General features: G+C 45.4%; 1 protein-coding gene and 2 non-coding genes across 3 annotated transcripts; 1 reads left to right on the plus strand and 2 right to left on the minus strand.

Moving 5' to 3' along the window:
• Positions 1 to 1,542: 1,542 nt before the first annotated feature.
• Positions 1,543 to 1,615, minus strand: Trnak-cuu (transfer RNA lysine (anticodon CUU)). The gene has a single exon. It is a non-coding gene; the product is annotated as a tRNA-Lys (tRNA).
• A 589-nt stretch (positions 1,616 to 2,204) lies between these two features.
• Positions 2,205 to 2,277, minus strand: Trnav-cac (transfer RNA valine (anticodon CAC)). The gene has a single exon. It is a non-coding gene; the product is annotated as a tRNA-Val (tRNA).
• A 1,804-nt stretch (positions 2,278 to 4,081) lies between these two features.
• Positions 4,082 to 16,030, plus strand: Trim41 (tripartite motif containing 41). The gene is given in 9 exon segments (XM_078050259.1): positions 4,082 to 5,197; positions 10,601 to 10,696; positions 12,813 to 13,043; positions 13,564 to 13,586; positions 13,785 to 13,912; positions 14,374 to 14,549; positions 15,135 to 15,181; positions 15,183 to 15,196; positions 15,579 to 16,030. Coding segments are annotated over 9 exon segments (1,602 nt in total). The 5' UTR covers positions 4,082 to 4,390; the 3' UTR covers positions 15,659 to 16,030.
• The last annotated feature ends 888 nt before the right edge of the window (positions 16,031 to 16,918 follow it).

Consider the following 16,918-nt stretch of genomic DNA (forward strand, 5'->3'; position numbering starts at 1 on the left):
CCTGCCAGACTACCCTCATAGCATAACAATATCAAACTCTTCCTAAGACTTCTGAGACTGAAGGTGATGCTATTCTTTCCTTAGCAAGTTTAATAAACTAGCTTTACTAGACTTCTCTTGTGGTCTGGAGTATTAGTGTGGGAGACTTAGACAGGGGTAAAATAGAAACCAGACTCTCTTTGCAGGATGAAAAAGCAGTCAATGTAAACAAATTAATTTCAACCAAAGTTAAGGAAAAAAATTGTGACTTATAGATGGAGGATATTCGTGTTAGTATGTGTCGTGAGAATGCTGTATTATTAACATAGACCAAACACATTTGTGTCTTTCCACAACATCAGAATTTATTGAATAGCAATAAATTCACTGGCTATACCACTTTCATCAATGGCAGTTCACTGAATACTTGTAGGTTACCTGGTAATCACAACTGGGCAATCTTGATTTCTATTATCTGTAGAACTCAAGTCACGTGTCACACTTCACACAAATACATATGTATGTTTGTGTATGTATGTGTTTTACAGAAAGGGTTAAGACATCCGCAGGGGTTCAGAAGGCTGAACAGAGAGCAAAGGCAGAGAGCAGATATGAATATACTGTAAGTAGTCAGATAAGAATACAAACCACCCAAAGAACTTGTTCATGGTGCAGAGTTATAAGAACAAGAACTTTTTCTAGGCCAAGTTCCCAATTGATGGCACAGTATCAGCTTGAGATGTCAGCTTTGAGTGGGACTTGCCTCACCGGTAGGAAAAACTACACTCAGCTACAGCCCAAGGTCAGAGATATGGAGTTTCCTGAATAAGGCTATTTTCTTGGACAAGGCTCATGACAAATGATCAGGTAATGGATTCAGGCTGCTACTGTGTTCTCTTTTCTCGGGTCTTCTCCTTTTATGGGTCTCAGTTGAAGGGGTGGCTTTCTTTAGTGTTCAATAAACTTATGGGCCTGGTTTTTCTGATATGAGTTTGATATGCTTATGTATCCAAGTACATCTGATTAATTTCACAGGTAGTCATTCTATTAGCACAATTAGTATATCAGTTTATGCCTTATGATTGTGCCAGGTGGTGTTTACTTGTACAAATAAGGTGTGCAGTCATTCCACTGCAGCAGTTTAACTCAAAATGGAGTGGCTTATGAGAAACTACAAAACGGAGTAATAATGGTTCAAGCACAGCCTGAAAACTGCTCAGTGCAGAATACAGCCTACTCTCCACAATGTTTCAAAATACAAATAAAGGAAGTAAAGTGGATGCAGGAAAGCATGGAGCAATATCTCCAAAAGATGGACTTGATCCAAAAAGATGATGAGGATTTCATCACTCAAAGAGCCTTTCCTGAGGAAAGCCCACAGGGGTAGAACTTCATTACATTCCCTTAGGGAAGAGGGTGCTATGGTGGGGACTCTCCTAGAATTTGGGCCTTCCTTTCAGCTACCGGAGAGTAAGGGGCATCTGGCTCAATCGCTCAGGAAAGTATCACTAAATTGCCTTAGAAACAAGGGAGCCTCTCTCACCGTCCTTCAAAATTACTCTACGCCCAACGTGGGGCTCGAACCCACGACCCTGAGATTAAGAGTCTCATGCTCTACCGACTGAGCTAGCCGGGCACAGACAACGGACCTCGGTGTTGTGTTCCAGGAGACTGAGATCTACTGGCAGAGGCACATGTAGGTTTTGAGAAGTAACTGCACAAGATTACATAGAATCTATTGTGCAACAGATTGGATCCTGGGGAATCTAAAGCCTACGGATTCCTCTAGAAAGGTTGCAGGACCGGCTATCTGAGGAGAAGAGAAAGACGATCCCAGCAGCTCGGGAGGCTAAGGCAGGAGGGTCTCAAGTTTAAGGCCAGCCTCAGCAATTTAGTGAGAATAAGCAACTTTGTGTCTCATAAGTAAAAATAAAAAGGGATGGGGATGTGGCTCAGTGGTTAAGCGTCCTTGGGTTCAAACCCTGGTACAAACAAAAAATTTAAAACAAACAAACAAACAAACAAAAGAAACCAAGCAGGTGAGGTGTGAGACACGGATTTGTTTGAGGCTGTGAGTTCAGTTTTGCTTCAGTCCAGTCTCATTGCCCGTCTCCTTCATATACAAGGACCGTTAAAGAAAGACATATCGGTCTCTCCACATGACAGCTTTGTCTCTGGACAAGATATAGACCTCGCCGAAGTGGCAAAAGCCAGACTTAAAAGTTTGTTTCCGCCCGGTTTCGAACCGGGGACCTTTCGCGTGTGAGGCGAACGTGATAACCACTACACTACGGAAACTTCCTGCAGCCCGTCTTGATTATTATGTTCCTGAAGCTGTAGATTTGCGGGACTACAAGCCGCACGAACCTGGAACTCTAAGAGAACAAGGGGCTTCTGCCCCTGTAGCAGCTGGCCAAGTTCTGTCCAGTTCCTGTACCCGACGTCTCTGTCATAGCAGCTCCTGCAATTCCTGGCATATAATGTTTCACCACGAAGGTTTGTGGTTTCGACGCGTTCACACAGACGACCTCAGAGGCCCCGGGCCACCTCCTAAGGAACCATGGTGATCACCTGAAGTTTTTCACAGAGTAAGTTTTACATACCCCACCGTGGTATCTCTGTGTCCAACACCTGCTGGGTATTCTGTACATGAATCATGGTCCAGTAGTTTCTTCCGCCATTTAAAAAATATTTAAATGAAGCATCAAATATTATTTCTATCGTACAAAGAATCTATTCGGCATAGATGTTCGGGGGACCAGGCATCACCTTTACCAATATACCCTGGACAAGATTTTTTGAAGTAAAACCAGTCCTATAAGTCCAAGTCCCCTTGTTCTTAGATTGGGATTCCACGAATGAAAACCTCTAAGTAGTTCTGGTGCGGAGCAGGAGCGGTGCACAAGCGGTGCACAAACGGTGCACAGCTCAAAAAAGTATTTGTTGAATGAATCAATGACACTTGGAAAAATATCTTTAAGATAATAAATGGGTTTGATTCAAAGTTCAAAGGATACAGAACTACATGTATGGGAGAGTGTTTTTTTTTTTTTTTTTTTTTTTTTTTACTGCTTTCATTCTTTCTGTGGAATACTACTTCTTCTAGAGAAACTCTACTAGTAGTATTCCATAGAAGAATGATAATAAAGGGCAGCGAACTCTTATATCGTTCTTATCATGTGCTAAGCAATGTTCTAATTTATACATGAGGTTTACTAATTCTCATAAAACTCGGAGGTAGGAACTATTGATTAAGCGCAGGAATATAAAGCTATTAATTTATTTTACATTCGCCCTCTACCCTTTTTTGTTGTTGTTGTTTGTTTGTTTTTAACAGATGGTAGTATACTCTGCACTTTGTAACTTTGGTTTTTGTAAATTTAATAATATATTCTGAAGAGGATTTTTTTTTTTCACGGATGTAATGATTTGTCACTCTTCCTTAGTAGGGAAGTTCACCCAAACATTGTGACTGTGACCGGTGGTCAGTTTTTAAAATGGGCGTGGAAATTGCCAACATTAGTAAAGGAAAGGTAGTGTGTCTGGCTCCACTCCCACAGTACTTCTTCAGGCTCCACCTCCCGATCCGACTAGGAAGGACCCTCTAGAGTGTCAAACAACAAAGTCGTCTGCCTAGAAGGGCCGGAAGTACTTCGGGGCGTTCACCGGAGTCGGCCCCTCTCTTTCCGCCATCGGCTGTAGGAGTCCTTGCTGCAGTCGTCCTTGCTCGGTCGGTAGGATGGCGCCTGGCCTATGCGGTCACAGCACCGAGAGCAGACAGCTGCCAAACGCTCCCACTGTCCCCCGTAGTTTCTCTCCAGTGGCGGGGGATGGAGGTGGGCAGTCCTTCTGTTCTGTCCGCGTTCCCCGCTTCCCTGCATCACAGAGACGAGGGCCTCCACCGTCCTAGCTTCCCGCCCTGTTCCCTAGTGTCTGCTAGAGCGTCTCCTCGCCGTTTCCTGTTGCCTTGGGTCCCCGGGTGGGGGAGGGGAAGGGGGCGTAGCACGATCGGGGAGGGAACTCGAGAGCTTGGGTTGTGCGCAGACGCCGGAAGTGTCAGTAGGGAGGCCGGAAGTGAGGGGGCGGGGCCAGGAAGTGAGGAGGGGCGGGGGTTTATGAGGAGGCCGGGGGAGCGTTGGGGCAGATTTGCACTCAGGGCCACCTGAGGGACTTGTCGGTGATTCTCAGCTCTGTCCCCTCCACTCGTAGAGACACGGTTGTCGTCTGGGAGTAGGGAACTCTTTGGAGGGGTGGGTTGTAGGGAGGACATTTCTCTGGCAGCGCTTGAGGCAAGGTGTGAAGGGGCAGGACTGGGGGTGGGGCCGGGTCGCCAGGGCGTCTGAGAGGGAAGACCCCCCCGCCCCCCCCGACCCCCCCACCGCACATCTACACTGGCTGACTGGACACTAAGATGGCTGCCGTTGCCATGACACCCAACCCTGTGCAGACCCTTCAGGAGGAGGCGGTGTGCGCCATCTGCCTCGATTACTTCACGGACCCGGTGTCCATCGGCTGCGGGCACAACTTCTGCCGAGTGTGTGTAACCCAGTTGTGGGGTGGGGAGGATGAGGAGGACAGGGATGAGTTGGACCGGGAGGAGGAGGAGGAGGACGGAGAGGAGGAGGAAGTGGAGGCTGTGGGGGCCGGCGGCGGGTGGGACACCCCCATGCGGGAAGAAGATTATGAGGGCGAAATGGAGGAGGAGGTCGAGGAGGAAGAGGAGGGTGTGTTCTGGACCAGTGGCATGGGTGGGTCCAACTGGGACAACATGGACTACGTGTGGGAGGAGGAGGACGAGGAGGAAGACCTGCACTACTATTTGGGGGACATGGAGGACCTGAGGGGGGAGGACGAGGATGAGGAGGAGGAAGTGCTGGAGGAGGACGAGGAAGAGGAGCTAGACCCCGTCACCCCACTGCCCCCACCTCCAGCCCCTCGGAGGTGCTTCACCTGTCCCCAGTGCCGAAAGAGCTTTCCTCGGCGGAGCTTCCGCCCCAACCTGCAGCTGGCCAACATGGTTCAGGTGATTCGGCAGATGCACCCAACCCCTGGTCGAGGGAGCCGTGTGAATGAGCAGGGCATCTGTCCCAAACACCAAGAAGCTCTGAAGCTGTTCTGTGAGGTGGATGAAGAAGCTATCTGTGTGGTGTGCCGAGAATCCAGGAGCCACAAACAGCACAGTGTGGTGCCATTGGAGGAGGTGGTACAGGAATACAAGGTGAGACAAGTAAAAAGTGCAGATGGAGTTTAGTGGGGTTAGAGAACTATTAAGAGGAACTGGGAAAAGGAAACATCTGTACTTCTCAGAGTACCTCATGTTCTGGCGAACTGATTTTCCTTCTCCAAGCATTGGCACCAGGGTGGGTTTGAATGAGAAGAATCCTGTACACAGACAAAGCAGATACAATGAAGCAGACCTGGGAAGTAAATAGGGCAAAGTGAGTGATGTCAGATCAGTGGGCTTTGTCTTCTGGGAAGCAGAGCACTGCTTTTCACACCTCCATTGTTGCTAAGTGTAGGGGTGCAAGTGACAGGTCTCCAAGGCTGTACTAGCACTCTCATTTTCTTTTGGGTGAATCTTAAGTCCGTTTTTGACTAAGTCCCTTGGGGTAGAAAGAAATGGGGATTTCAAAGAACAAGAAAGGACTTTGAATGAAACAGGAATATAGAAATACTAGTATCATATCCAAATGAACTGCACTTGCCTCCTAATGGGTTCCATACCACCCTGTGGTATGGCTTGGTTCCCACCTCAAGGTCTTTGGTCTACTCTGTACAGGTCTGTTGTACTGACTGGAAAAGAGAGTGGCTTTTAAGGCAGAAGTCCTAGCTCTGCTTTACTATCAAATCTTGCTCAAGTATCTGAGTATCTTTGAACTTTAATTTCTCCAGAATTAATAGTTAATATTTACTGGGCACTTATTATATAAATTGGGCACTTTTCATGGGTTATCATTTAAAACCATTCTATAAGTTGATATATTTTCCAGTTTCATTTTACAATATGGGGAACAGTCAGAAAGGTGTAAATTGTGGACTTGGTTATGGCTGTCCCTCTCCCTGGGGTATACCTGTAACAGTGTCACCACCATTTGTATGTTTGTTTTTAGTTTGACTTTTCTGTCATGTGAACTTTCTTCTTGTAGTCTGATTTTAGTTTGATTAAGGTCTTGCTCCCTACCTCCAATTTAACTTTTAGGTTAAAAAAAAGATTTTTCTGAGAGATAGCCAGCACAAATAACACTACTTTTTTCTTTTCTTTTTTTTGGCTCTGAGGTTGAACCAAGGGCTGCTTTACCATTGAGCTATATCCCTAGCCCTTTTTATTTTTTGAAACAGGATTCTTGCTAACTTGCTTAGGACTCTAGCAAGTTGCTGAGGCTGACTTCAAACTTATGATCCTCCTGTTTCAGCCTTCCAAGTTGTTGGATTATAGGCATGCAACACTGTGCCAGGCCAAATAGCATTACTTTGTAATGGTCTGGGTGGATTTGAAGCAGTGAGATCAAAAGGAAGGCAGGGTAGCTTCTGTGTAGTCTGCACAGAAATTTTTTTGTTTGTTTTATGACTGTGTTTTACCCCTTCTCCTGATTTCTTCAGTAACTTTGTTTAGGGGTTATTATCCTCACTTTTAGAGTAGTAACTCAGAGTGGTACAGCTAAGATAAACCTGAAAAAAAAAAAAAAAAAGACAAACCTACATTGCCTCATCTCCAGGAACCATAAATAACACAGCATGCTGCCATTAAAGGAGGACCTCATCTCCTTGCACACAAAGATTGTCAAACATGCCTGATTATTAGAGTTACTGGAGGAAGTTTTCAAAAGTACAGTGGGCAAGGCATGGTGGTCCATGATCATAATCCCAGGCACAAGGATTGCAGGGTGGAGGCTACTCTTGGTAATTTAGTGAGATCCTGTCTAAAAATTAAAAAAAAATAAAAACTAAGTATGTAGCTCTTTGATAGAGGACAACTTGATTTAATTTCTAGTAATGCAATAATAATAAATAAATAAATAAATAAATAAATAAAGTAGCTTCTACCACTAGAGATTCTGAATCAGGTAGGGTACAGTGGTACACACTTGTAATCCCAGGAGACTGAGGCAGAAGGATTGCAAGTTTGAGGCCAACCTTAGCAATTTATTGAGGTCTTAAGCAACTTGGAACCCTTAGAATAAAAAATAAAAAGAGTTAGGGTTATAGCTCGGTGGTAAATCATCCCTGGGTTCAATCTGCAGTATCAAAAAACAAGACAGAGACTCTGAATTAATAAGGAGAATAGCTTTAGAAAGCTCAGCCTAGCAGGGAATTGCTGCCCCTTAGGTACTAGGGATTGAACTCATGGGCACTTAACCTCTGAGCCACATCCCCGGTCCTATTTTATATTTTATTTAGAGACACGATCTCACTGAGTTGCTTAGCGCCTCACCATTGCTGAGGCTGGCTTTGAACTTTTTATTTTTTAGTTATCAGTGGACACAACATCTTTGTTTGTATGTGGTTCTGAGGATCGAACCCCGGCCGCATGCATGCGAGGCGAGTGCGATACCACTTGAGCCACATCCCCAGTCCTGGCTTTGAATTTTGGATCCTCTTGTCTCAGCCTCCCATTCCACTGGGATTACCGGCGTGTATCAATTTATTTTTTATGTGGTGCTGAGGATCGAACACCAGTGCCTCACACATTCGAGGCAAGTGCTCTACCACTGAGCTATAGTCCCAGCTAGCCCTTTTTATGTTTAACCTCAGCCTTTCAAGTAGCTGGGATTATAGTCATGTACTACCATACTCAGGCCTGTCCTTCTCTTTTATATCCTCTCAGCTCCTAATTAGGTGAACCCATAATACAATGTGTGGTCACTTTGTTAATTTATATTAACCACATCTGTTGAATGTCTGCTACTGCTAAAAATTCTTTTACTAGTTTCTGAAGTGGATGAGGAGTTAAAAGAAATTATAATCCTTTTCCTTGATCGGTTTACCAGGCCCAACAGTTTTGGAAGCCAGATAAACACATTTAATATGACATTAACTAATCAGCAAATGTAGATACATGCTTTATTATGTAAATCTAATTCAAGTGATTCCTTTTCTGATTTAGAGACTTTTTTTTTAATAGATGGGTAGTTTATTCTTATATGTACATGTGCATTAACTCGGCACACTGTTGTTTTGTAGAAATATTTATTGAACGGATAGTAGTAACAAATGATAACATAAAAGCTGAAATGTCCTTGAAATTTTCTCTTAAATAGTACTCTATTTGGGTTTGTGTTTAAGAATTTTTTTTGTCAGTGATTTAGGAAAAATATTGAAAAATATTGGAGGGAGCAAGGCAAAAATAGAAGATGTTAAAAAAAAAAAAAGGAAGAAGTAAATAGGTTGGACTTACCCATTGTGGTATCTCTAACAGCCCTTTAAAGATAGACTCAGAGCCAGGCATAATGGTGCATATGAATTCCAAATTAATGGAGTGGAAATACTGATTGTACAGTGGAGAAATATAAAATAATATTAAGCTGGATGTTGTCATGTCTGTAATTTCAGCTACTGGGAGGCTGAGGCAGAAGGATCAAAAATTAGAGGCCAGCTTTGGTATTTAAACACTGTATCAAAATAGGAAAACGGTGGGGGACATAGCTCAGTATGTAGAATGTTCCTAGGTTTAATCCTCATTATGGATGTGTGTGTCGGTAGTGGTAATATCAAAATGCAAAATTTTGTGTGGCTTTTACTATTTTCATGTTATAGAAGGACTGCCATTTTATTGTTACTGTAATTTTTTCTTCACTTGTGCAACAACTGCCTTTTGTAATCTGGGTCAATAACCCTTTTAGTGCAAGGGTCATTACTAGGATATTACTGGTAGCTGACAACTTAAGATAGCAAATACTAGATAGCAATTGTAGGTCTTTGCCACATGCCAGATACTGTGCTAAGTATACTTGCCGCAGTCTGTCTGGGCACAAAATAACCCGAGCCGCCACACAAGCCTTGTAGATTCCAACAGCAACTCTGTATTCCTGAAGTCTCACGGCACTCTACATGTACGTTCTGGGAAAATACACTCCCTCCATCAGAACCCTGCGAGAACTCAACAGGAACTCAAGGAGCTGGCGCCTGAGGCAGCAGGAATCACCCTAATCCCAGCAGGATCACCTTTCAACCCAATGCCATGCGTCATTTCTGCTTGGCTATGGCTCTCAGCATCACTATTCATGGGGTAGATTCTATCCCCGTTTTTAAGCTGAGGAAACTAGAATTGTGGCTTGCCTCAGATCACCCAAGTGCATTCAGGTCCTGGTTAGTGTCTAGGCTTAAGGTTTTCTATCCAGTATTTTCCCCTAAGGAAAAGGAGGGAGCAAGGCAGAAATAGAAGACATTAAAAAAAAAAAAAAAAAGTAAAGAGCTAATAGATTGGACTTACTCACCCATTCTGGTGTCTCTAACAGCCCTTTAAAGATAGACTCAGAGCCAGGCATGGTGTGCACACCTGTAATCCCAGCTACTGAGGAGGCTGAAGCAGGAGACCAGGTTGTGAGAACCTGTCTCAAGAAAAGAGGTGGGAGAGGAACTCTTTAGCTCAGTTATAGAGTACCCCTGGGTTCAATCCCCAATATGGAAGAGATGGGGGCAGGAGAAGGAAAATACTCACTTATAAACTGTTAGAACACAAAAGTTAATGTGCCTAATTGCTGTGAAAGTTAATAACTTTAGGGAAGAAGGGATTTTTGCTTTCCATTTAGCAAGTAATTGACTGATAGAGAAAATAGAGAAAACATAAGCACAGAAATTAAGTGGGGAGGGGACCATGCAATATCTAGTGGAGAGGCACACTTGTGGGAAGTAATATAAAGGTTTTACTCCAGGTCCTTTGGGATCACAGAGGAGGTTGGGGGCAGGAAGAATCAGGTTAGGGAGCTGGGTTTTAAAGTAAGAATGCTTTAGGCTAGGTGGGGAAGGATAATCCCAGGCAGGGGGAACAGCAAGAAATTATACTCAGCCTGGGGTTGGGAGGCTGAAGTAGGAGGCTTGTGAGTTCAAAGCCAGCCTCAGCAACTTATCAAGGCCCTAAGCAACTTAGGAGACCCTGTCTCAAAATAAAAAGGGCTGGGGATGTAGCTCAGTAGTTAAGTACTTCTGGGTCAATCCCTTGTACCAAAAAGAAAGAAAGAAAGAAAATAGGAAAAGACAAGTACTTTTATGTAACTAAATGAAAGACTATAGAAAGGATGAAGTGAGGATAGAAATGTAGGGTCAGATCACTGGAAATGGTGGGAGATCACCAAAAGATTCTTAACATGGGTATAAAATCATCAGAAAAGTATTCAAAGATGAAGAACATTTATAAGGTGGAAAGGACCAAAGTCAGGAATACTCATGCAAAGACTTCCATGTGGTAGAGGCTCAAGGCTTATCCACCCCAACTATTGGTTTTAGACCTCTGTAATCATAGAACCTCATCTTTAGAAAATGTACATGAATTCAGGGGAGGATTGGAGCCTTTATCATCATGTGAGGGAAGACAGGAGGAAGGATTTACTTGACACCTGAGGTGGGGATATCAAGCTCTGAAGTACAACCCCCACCTTTAACCTTCTCTTTCCCATTCCCTCAGACCAAACTGCAGGGGCATGTCGAGCCCCTTAGGAAGCACCTGGAGGCTGTGCAGAAGATGAAGGCCAAGGAGGAGAGGCGGGTGACAGAGCTAAAGGTGTGTATATGTCCTTGAGTAGGCTGACTGGTTCTATGGTCAGGGCAAGGAAGATAAGCCTGCTTATGCTCACAGGTGATAAGGAGATCCCCTGAACATAGGACAGCCAAATATGGGAGAGGTGTAAATATTTTCCCAGGGATGTAAGGTGATTGGGGGTTGGGGGCACGAGGTGCTGTGAGGGGACACGTTTCTTTCTTGATTCTAAAATGGAGTGAAAACTAATACCTGGCTTGGTAAGGCTGGGCACCTGGCTCAAGGCTACAGAGCAAAGCTTTCTACCAAGAAACCTAACTCAGCACTGGATGACATAGAGGGCAAAAGGGGAAAAAGCCCACACAGCAACTATGAGAGAAGTCTCAGTCCTAGCATAGATGTAGATAGTAGACAGAGCATCCCTGATGGTGAGAGGGATGTGGTCCTGGGAGGCTTGTCTCGGAAGAAGGCCAAGGTATGTAAGGGAAGGGAGGAATTACTGAATATTAGCATTGCAGAACTGATATATCTCCTTGTCCAGTGTTTCTTGCCCTTTTTCATCATTGCTCACCCTTCCCCAAAGAGTCTTTTTTGATATTTTCCACTTACATGCTACTTCCTGACCCTCTGCCTGTTTTTATGAGGGCAGCAAGTCCTGTTGGAATGGTCTAGCATTGTGAGATTCAAAAACCAAGCAAGGACATCTTCTGTCCCTCTTTCCCTCCCTCCCAGTATGTAACTTCCCCAGCCAGAGTGTGGGCCTTGTCACTTCCCAGAACCGTACTCATCGCTGCCTCTACTTTAGAGATTCTGCTGCTGGCAAATACAGAATCTGAGTCTGGGAGTTAAAGATCCACCTTGCCTCTGTCCATATTGATAACTTTGGGGATCTCTGGGATGGGGGGCCGGGACCTGAGTATCTTTGGAGCAGAAGGTAAAACTGATGGCTGCTTCCCTCACCCAGTTGGCTTGCTGGTATCCCCTCCCTACTCTAGCCAGTTATTTTTACCCAGAGAATGCTCCCACTGATAGTCATGGGTGAAAAGTATGCCTATCACCCAGGATGGTCCCAGTACAGGCAAATGGGGTAGGACTAAGCAGGGTTTTTTTTTTTTGTTGTTGTTGTTGTAGGATATTAAGTACAGTTGGCCCTTTGTATCTGTGCATTCCATATCCAACGTTGAGTTGAAAATATGTGGAAAAAGGAAAAAATATTTGGGAAAAAATTACATCTGTACTGAACATGCATGATATTTTTCCTTTGTCATTTTTCCCTAAACAATATAGTAGAACAGTTATTTGCATAGCATTTATATTAGGTAATATAAATAATCTAGAGATGTTTAAAGGTTATGAGAGTGTATGTGTAGGTTATATGCAAATACTATTTTATGTAAGGGTCCCTGAAACTTGGGGAATCCTAGAACCAATTCCACTTGAATGCCTTGGGACAACTGTACCTTCTAATATCATTGATTTTGCTTCTTGGCCCATGAAGTGCAAAATACTAACCAATCTTTACTGAAGAAGCTTGCTGATTATTGATCTAGAGCACTTAGGTAACTTTTCTAAGGTCACTGAATAGCAACATAGTGAGGACCCTAAGTTGATGTCTTGATTCCTGAATTATCTTACTTACTGATGTCAAAAAAATTCTTACCAGGTACCTACTTTTTAGTTCATACAGTCTGATGACACTATAGCAGACAGACAGGAATTGGACATAATCCCTGCTGGTGGGAGCTTACGGTGCCTCTGGGGAAAATAATTTTAAAGGATACTTGACTTTATTTTAAACAGCATTTCCAATACTGTATATGCCATGGAAAGATAACAGTGATATTTATGGAGATGGTGCTGATTAGATTTGGAAGGGAGAAAAAGCTGCTCAGAATATGTAAGCTTAGACTGAAGGGCAAGTCAAGTTAGGTAGACAAGGTAGAGAGAAGCCTTCCAGGCAGTGCCATTGGGACCAGTTGCCAAGGAAGTATGTGTAGGAAGGAGAAGGAACTGTGATTCTTCTTGGATTTGAGGAATATAGGGCTCCTTTGCCTTGGATTGAGAGACAGCAGTTGGAAAACAGGAGATTTACTTTCCTATACATTCAGTGATATCACCCATCCCCTTTGCATCATTCCAGAGCCAGATGAAGGCAGAGCTGGCTGCTGTGGCTTCAGAGTTTGGGCGGCTCACACGGTTTCTGGCTGAAGAGCAGGCAGGGCTGGAGCGGCGCCTCCGAGAGATGCATGAAGCTCAGTTGGAACGTGCCGGAACAGTGGCCAGCCGCCTTGCAGAACAGGCTGCCCAGCTGAGCCGCCTGCTGGCTGAGGCCCAGGAGCGGAGTCAGCAGGGGGGCCTGCGACTACTACAGGTGAGCACTGTGCTCCTTTCTACCCTGCTTGTCACCTCCCCAGCTCCCTATTTGCCCTGTTAGGCTGTGTTCACCATTACGTCTGCCCAGAGCTACCTCTTCTCTCCGGAAGAACTCACAACAGTTTTTAACCTGAACACCAAAATTGGTTTTTGAGGCTGGAGACAATGTTGAATGTGGTGTGTGTAACAGTTCTACCCAATGAAAAGAAGGAAGAATTAGATCTAGAAGGAGGATGAGTGAGAGTTGAGGAATGAATTTTTTAAAAAGGTGACCAAATCATATTATGAAATTCTGTTACTGGGCTTTCAGCTGGATGAGATGTTAGATATAGTCAGACATAGGGATGTATGATGACACATGCATGTTTATTAAGGGCCTTGAGGTCCTGCTTCTCCCTTCCTATTCAAGTGCAGACCTTTCTCTGGCTGGAGATTGGGAGAAAGCAATGGTCTCTGTGCAGCTGACATTCTCTTTGTCTCTTTCTCCCTCTCCCTCTTTTTGTTTCTGTTATTCCCAGGACATCAAGGAGACTTTCAATAGGTGTGTTCCCATTTTACCCTTTGTGACCCAGTGATATCTGGTTCCCCATCCCTGCCTCTCTTGGGTATCCCTCTCCTCTCCTTCCTTCCCCAGGACCTGAGTTTCTGCCTCCTGGACCCTCCTCTCCTTCCCCTCAGCTTCTACTCTTCCCTCCGGGAATATCATGGTCCCACCCCCTGCCCGGTCCCCTTCCTCCAGGTGTGAAGAGGTACAGCTGCAGCCCCCAGAGATCTGGTCCCCTGACCCGTGCCAACCCCATAGCCATGACTTCCTGACAGATGCCATCGTGAGGAAAATGAGCCGGATGTTCTGTCAGGCTGCGAGAGGTAGGGAGGTCACCTGTATGACCTTCCTTTGCCTTTCCCTTCAAAGACCTGAGATTGGGTTCTGAGGGAAGTTGGGCCATGGGGGTAGTGCAGGGGGGCTAAGGTGGCTCAGGCTATAGGTAGACCACACTGAAAATTCAAGCCTAGTAAATAGCTTCTGTCATAGCTCAGGTAGGTTGTGGGGGTGGGGGTAGGGACAGGATGGATGAGGTGGCAAGAACAGTCAGGGGACTGGGGAATGGCTATCAGGTGTCCTGGGAACAAGATTGGAGAAAGGGGTGGAACTCATAGGAACCTGAGCCTGTCCTGTAAACTGGTATGGGGAGGAGCTGAGGAGAGCTAGATGAGGTCAATGGGAGTTGGGGGACAAGGAAGGTACAGCAGGAAAGACTGAACCTTTGGAGTTGGCTTCTGATGGGGAATAGTGTTCCAGCCCTGGCGTATTTGTCCTCCCTCCCAAGTGGACCTGACGCTGGATCCTGACACGGCTCACCCAGCCCTGATGCTGTCCCCTGACCGCCGGGGGGTCCGCCTGGCAGAACGGCGGCAAGAGGTTGCTGACCATCCCAAGCGCTTCTCGGCTGACTGCTGCGTACTGGGGGCCCAGGGCTTCCGCTCTGGCCGGCACTACTGGGAGGTAGAGGTGGGCGGGCGGCGGGGCTGGGCGGTGGGCGCTGCCCGTGAATCAACCCATCATAAAGAAAAGGTGGGCTCCGGGGGGTCCTCTGTGGGCAGCGGGGATGCCAGCTCCTCACGCCATCACCATCGCCGCCGCCGGCTCCATCTGCCCCAGCAGCCCCTGCTTCAGCGGGAAGTGTGGTGTGTGGGTACCAATGGCAAACGGTACCAGGCACAGAGCTCAACAGAGCAGACACTGCTGAGTCCAAGTGAGAAACCACGGCGCTTTGGCGTATACCTGGACTATGAGGCTGGGCGCTTGGGCTTCTACAATGCGGAGACTCTAGCCCACGTGCATACATTCTCAGCTGCCTTCCTGGGCGAGCGTGTCTTCCCTTTCTTTCGGGTGCTATCCAAGGGTACCCGCATCAAGCTTTGCCCTTGATCAGCCTACCACCCGCAGGGGCCCCTCTGGTCCGCACTGGGGGGGCGGGTGGTGGTGGATGATGGCCCGTAAGTTTGGGGGCTGAAAGGCTCCTCCCACATTTGTTACTGCGTTGCTTCCTGCTCCCCCTTGACCCCAGGCCCCTGCTTCTCCCTCTAGGAGCCTAAAGAACCTTCCTGGCCTCCAGCTCGGCCTACTCTCACCTACTGTCTGTCCAACAGGTCTGCATGGGTCCCTGATAATGAGAACAGCTGCCTGCCTGCCTGGTCTTCCCTTCCTGTCTGCCTAGCCCAGTTCAGCCCAGCCCTGGGGTCTAACTTTTGAGTAGGGGATGAGAAGAGATTGTAATTTCATCCCTTAACCTTTTTCCCCACCCCTACTCTTAAACCTTGTCAGTTCTGAGGCTAGAGGGTTTGGGCAAGACTCATAACATCCCCATTCCAATTCCATCTTATGGTGCAATTTTTAGCTAAGGATTTGGAAGTTGTTTTGGGAAGGCAGGCTGGGCAAAAGGGTAGAGCTGGGTAAAGAAATGTCTACTCTCCTGGGGAAATAGGAGGGATTCTAAAACTTTCCTTCCATCCCCAATTTCTACCTCCATAGACCGGCCAGAATTTAGCTTCAGTGAGAGATCTGGGATGGTCAACATGATTGAAACTACATACCATTACATCACCCAATAAATTATTTTCTCCCCTTTTTCCAACACTGAATCTAGGAGCAAAGCTCACCCCACCCTACCCCTGTGTCTTTTCACTGCCAGGCTTCTTTAACCCTTTGTTCAATGGAGTTGCTTTCCTCAGTTTCCAGCCTTCCCTCATGACTTTTTATTTCCTTCCACTTGGCAAAGTCTGATGGGGAGCCTGGGGACAGGGACAGGGGTTTGGATCCCTGGGAAGGAGAGCCTTGGGTATAATCTATTTTTCTAGTAACCCCTTGCCTTCTGTCACTTGTCAGCTTTTGTCCTCTGCTTTGATGGCTGAGGACAATTCATGTTCTTGGGGGGGAATGGGAAGGTGGATTGTGTTGCAGAAATAAAAATGTTTATTTGCTTCTTTTGTGGAGTCTGTCTCTTGAGTAGATATGAGGGTACAAATCAAAAGTGATTTCTTAGAAGTTGTAAAACTGGCTAAGTGCTTCTTCCCTGTTCCAGCAAAGATTGGGATAAAAATTCCCTATTCTAACACCCCCATTTATTGGCACAGCATTCAAAATCTATATGTAAAGATCATTTGTTACCTTGTACTACCATACTGAGGGTCCATAGAAGAATAAAGCTTCCCCTGGGAATCTCCACAAAATCCAAGTGACTATTTTTGTGGAAACTAATTCAAAGTTATATATGAGCATACCAAGTTAAGTTTGAGGTTAGAGGTACCCTAATCCAAGACTGGGGTTGTGGCTCAGTGGTAGAGCACTTGCCTAGCAGGAATGAGGCATAGGGGTTTAACTAAAATAACTAAAAATATTATATACATATATCACCTCACTACTTATTCAAGGCCAGTGTACAAAATTTCAAGATCCTGTCTTAAAAAACTGGGGATGCAGGTCAGTGGTATAATGTCTCTGGGTTTAAAAACTTTCTGATGCTGCCTAGTTTAAAAAAAAATTGTAGGCACAGTGGCATATGCCTATAATCCCAGTGGCTGGGGAGGCTGTAATAGGACGATCGTGGATTCAAAGCCAGCCTAACAGTGAGGCACTAAGAAAACGTGTATGTCTCTAAATAAATACAAAAATAGAGTTGGGGAATGTGGCTCAGTGGTTCAGTGCCTCTGAGTTCAATCCCCAGTACAACCCATTCCTCCAATTTAACCAAGGACCCAAATTAATGAAGATACGATAATCTGAAATTTCAAAGTTTCTTCAATATATCTTTGGAGGAAATGAGAGAAGGCATAAGGAAACTTGGTATTCCTAAATCAACTGCAACCGTTTTT

Source organism: Ictidomys tridecemlineatus, chromosome 1 (assembly GCF_052094955.1).
Source record: "Ictidomys tridecemlineatus isolate mIctTri1 chromosome 1, mIctTri1.hap1, whole genome shotgun sequence".
In the NCBI taxonomy this organism is placed as follows: domain Eukaryota; kingdom Metazoa; phylum Chordata; class Mammalia; order Rodentia; family Sciuridae; genus Ictidomys; species Ictidomys tridecemlineatus.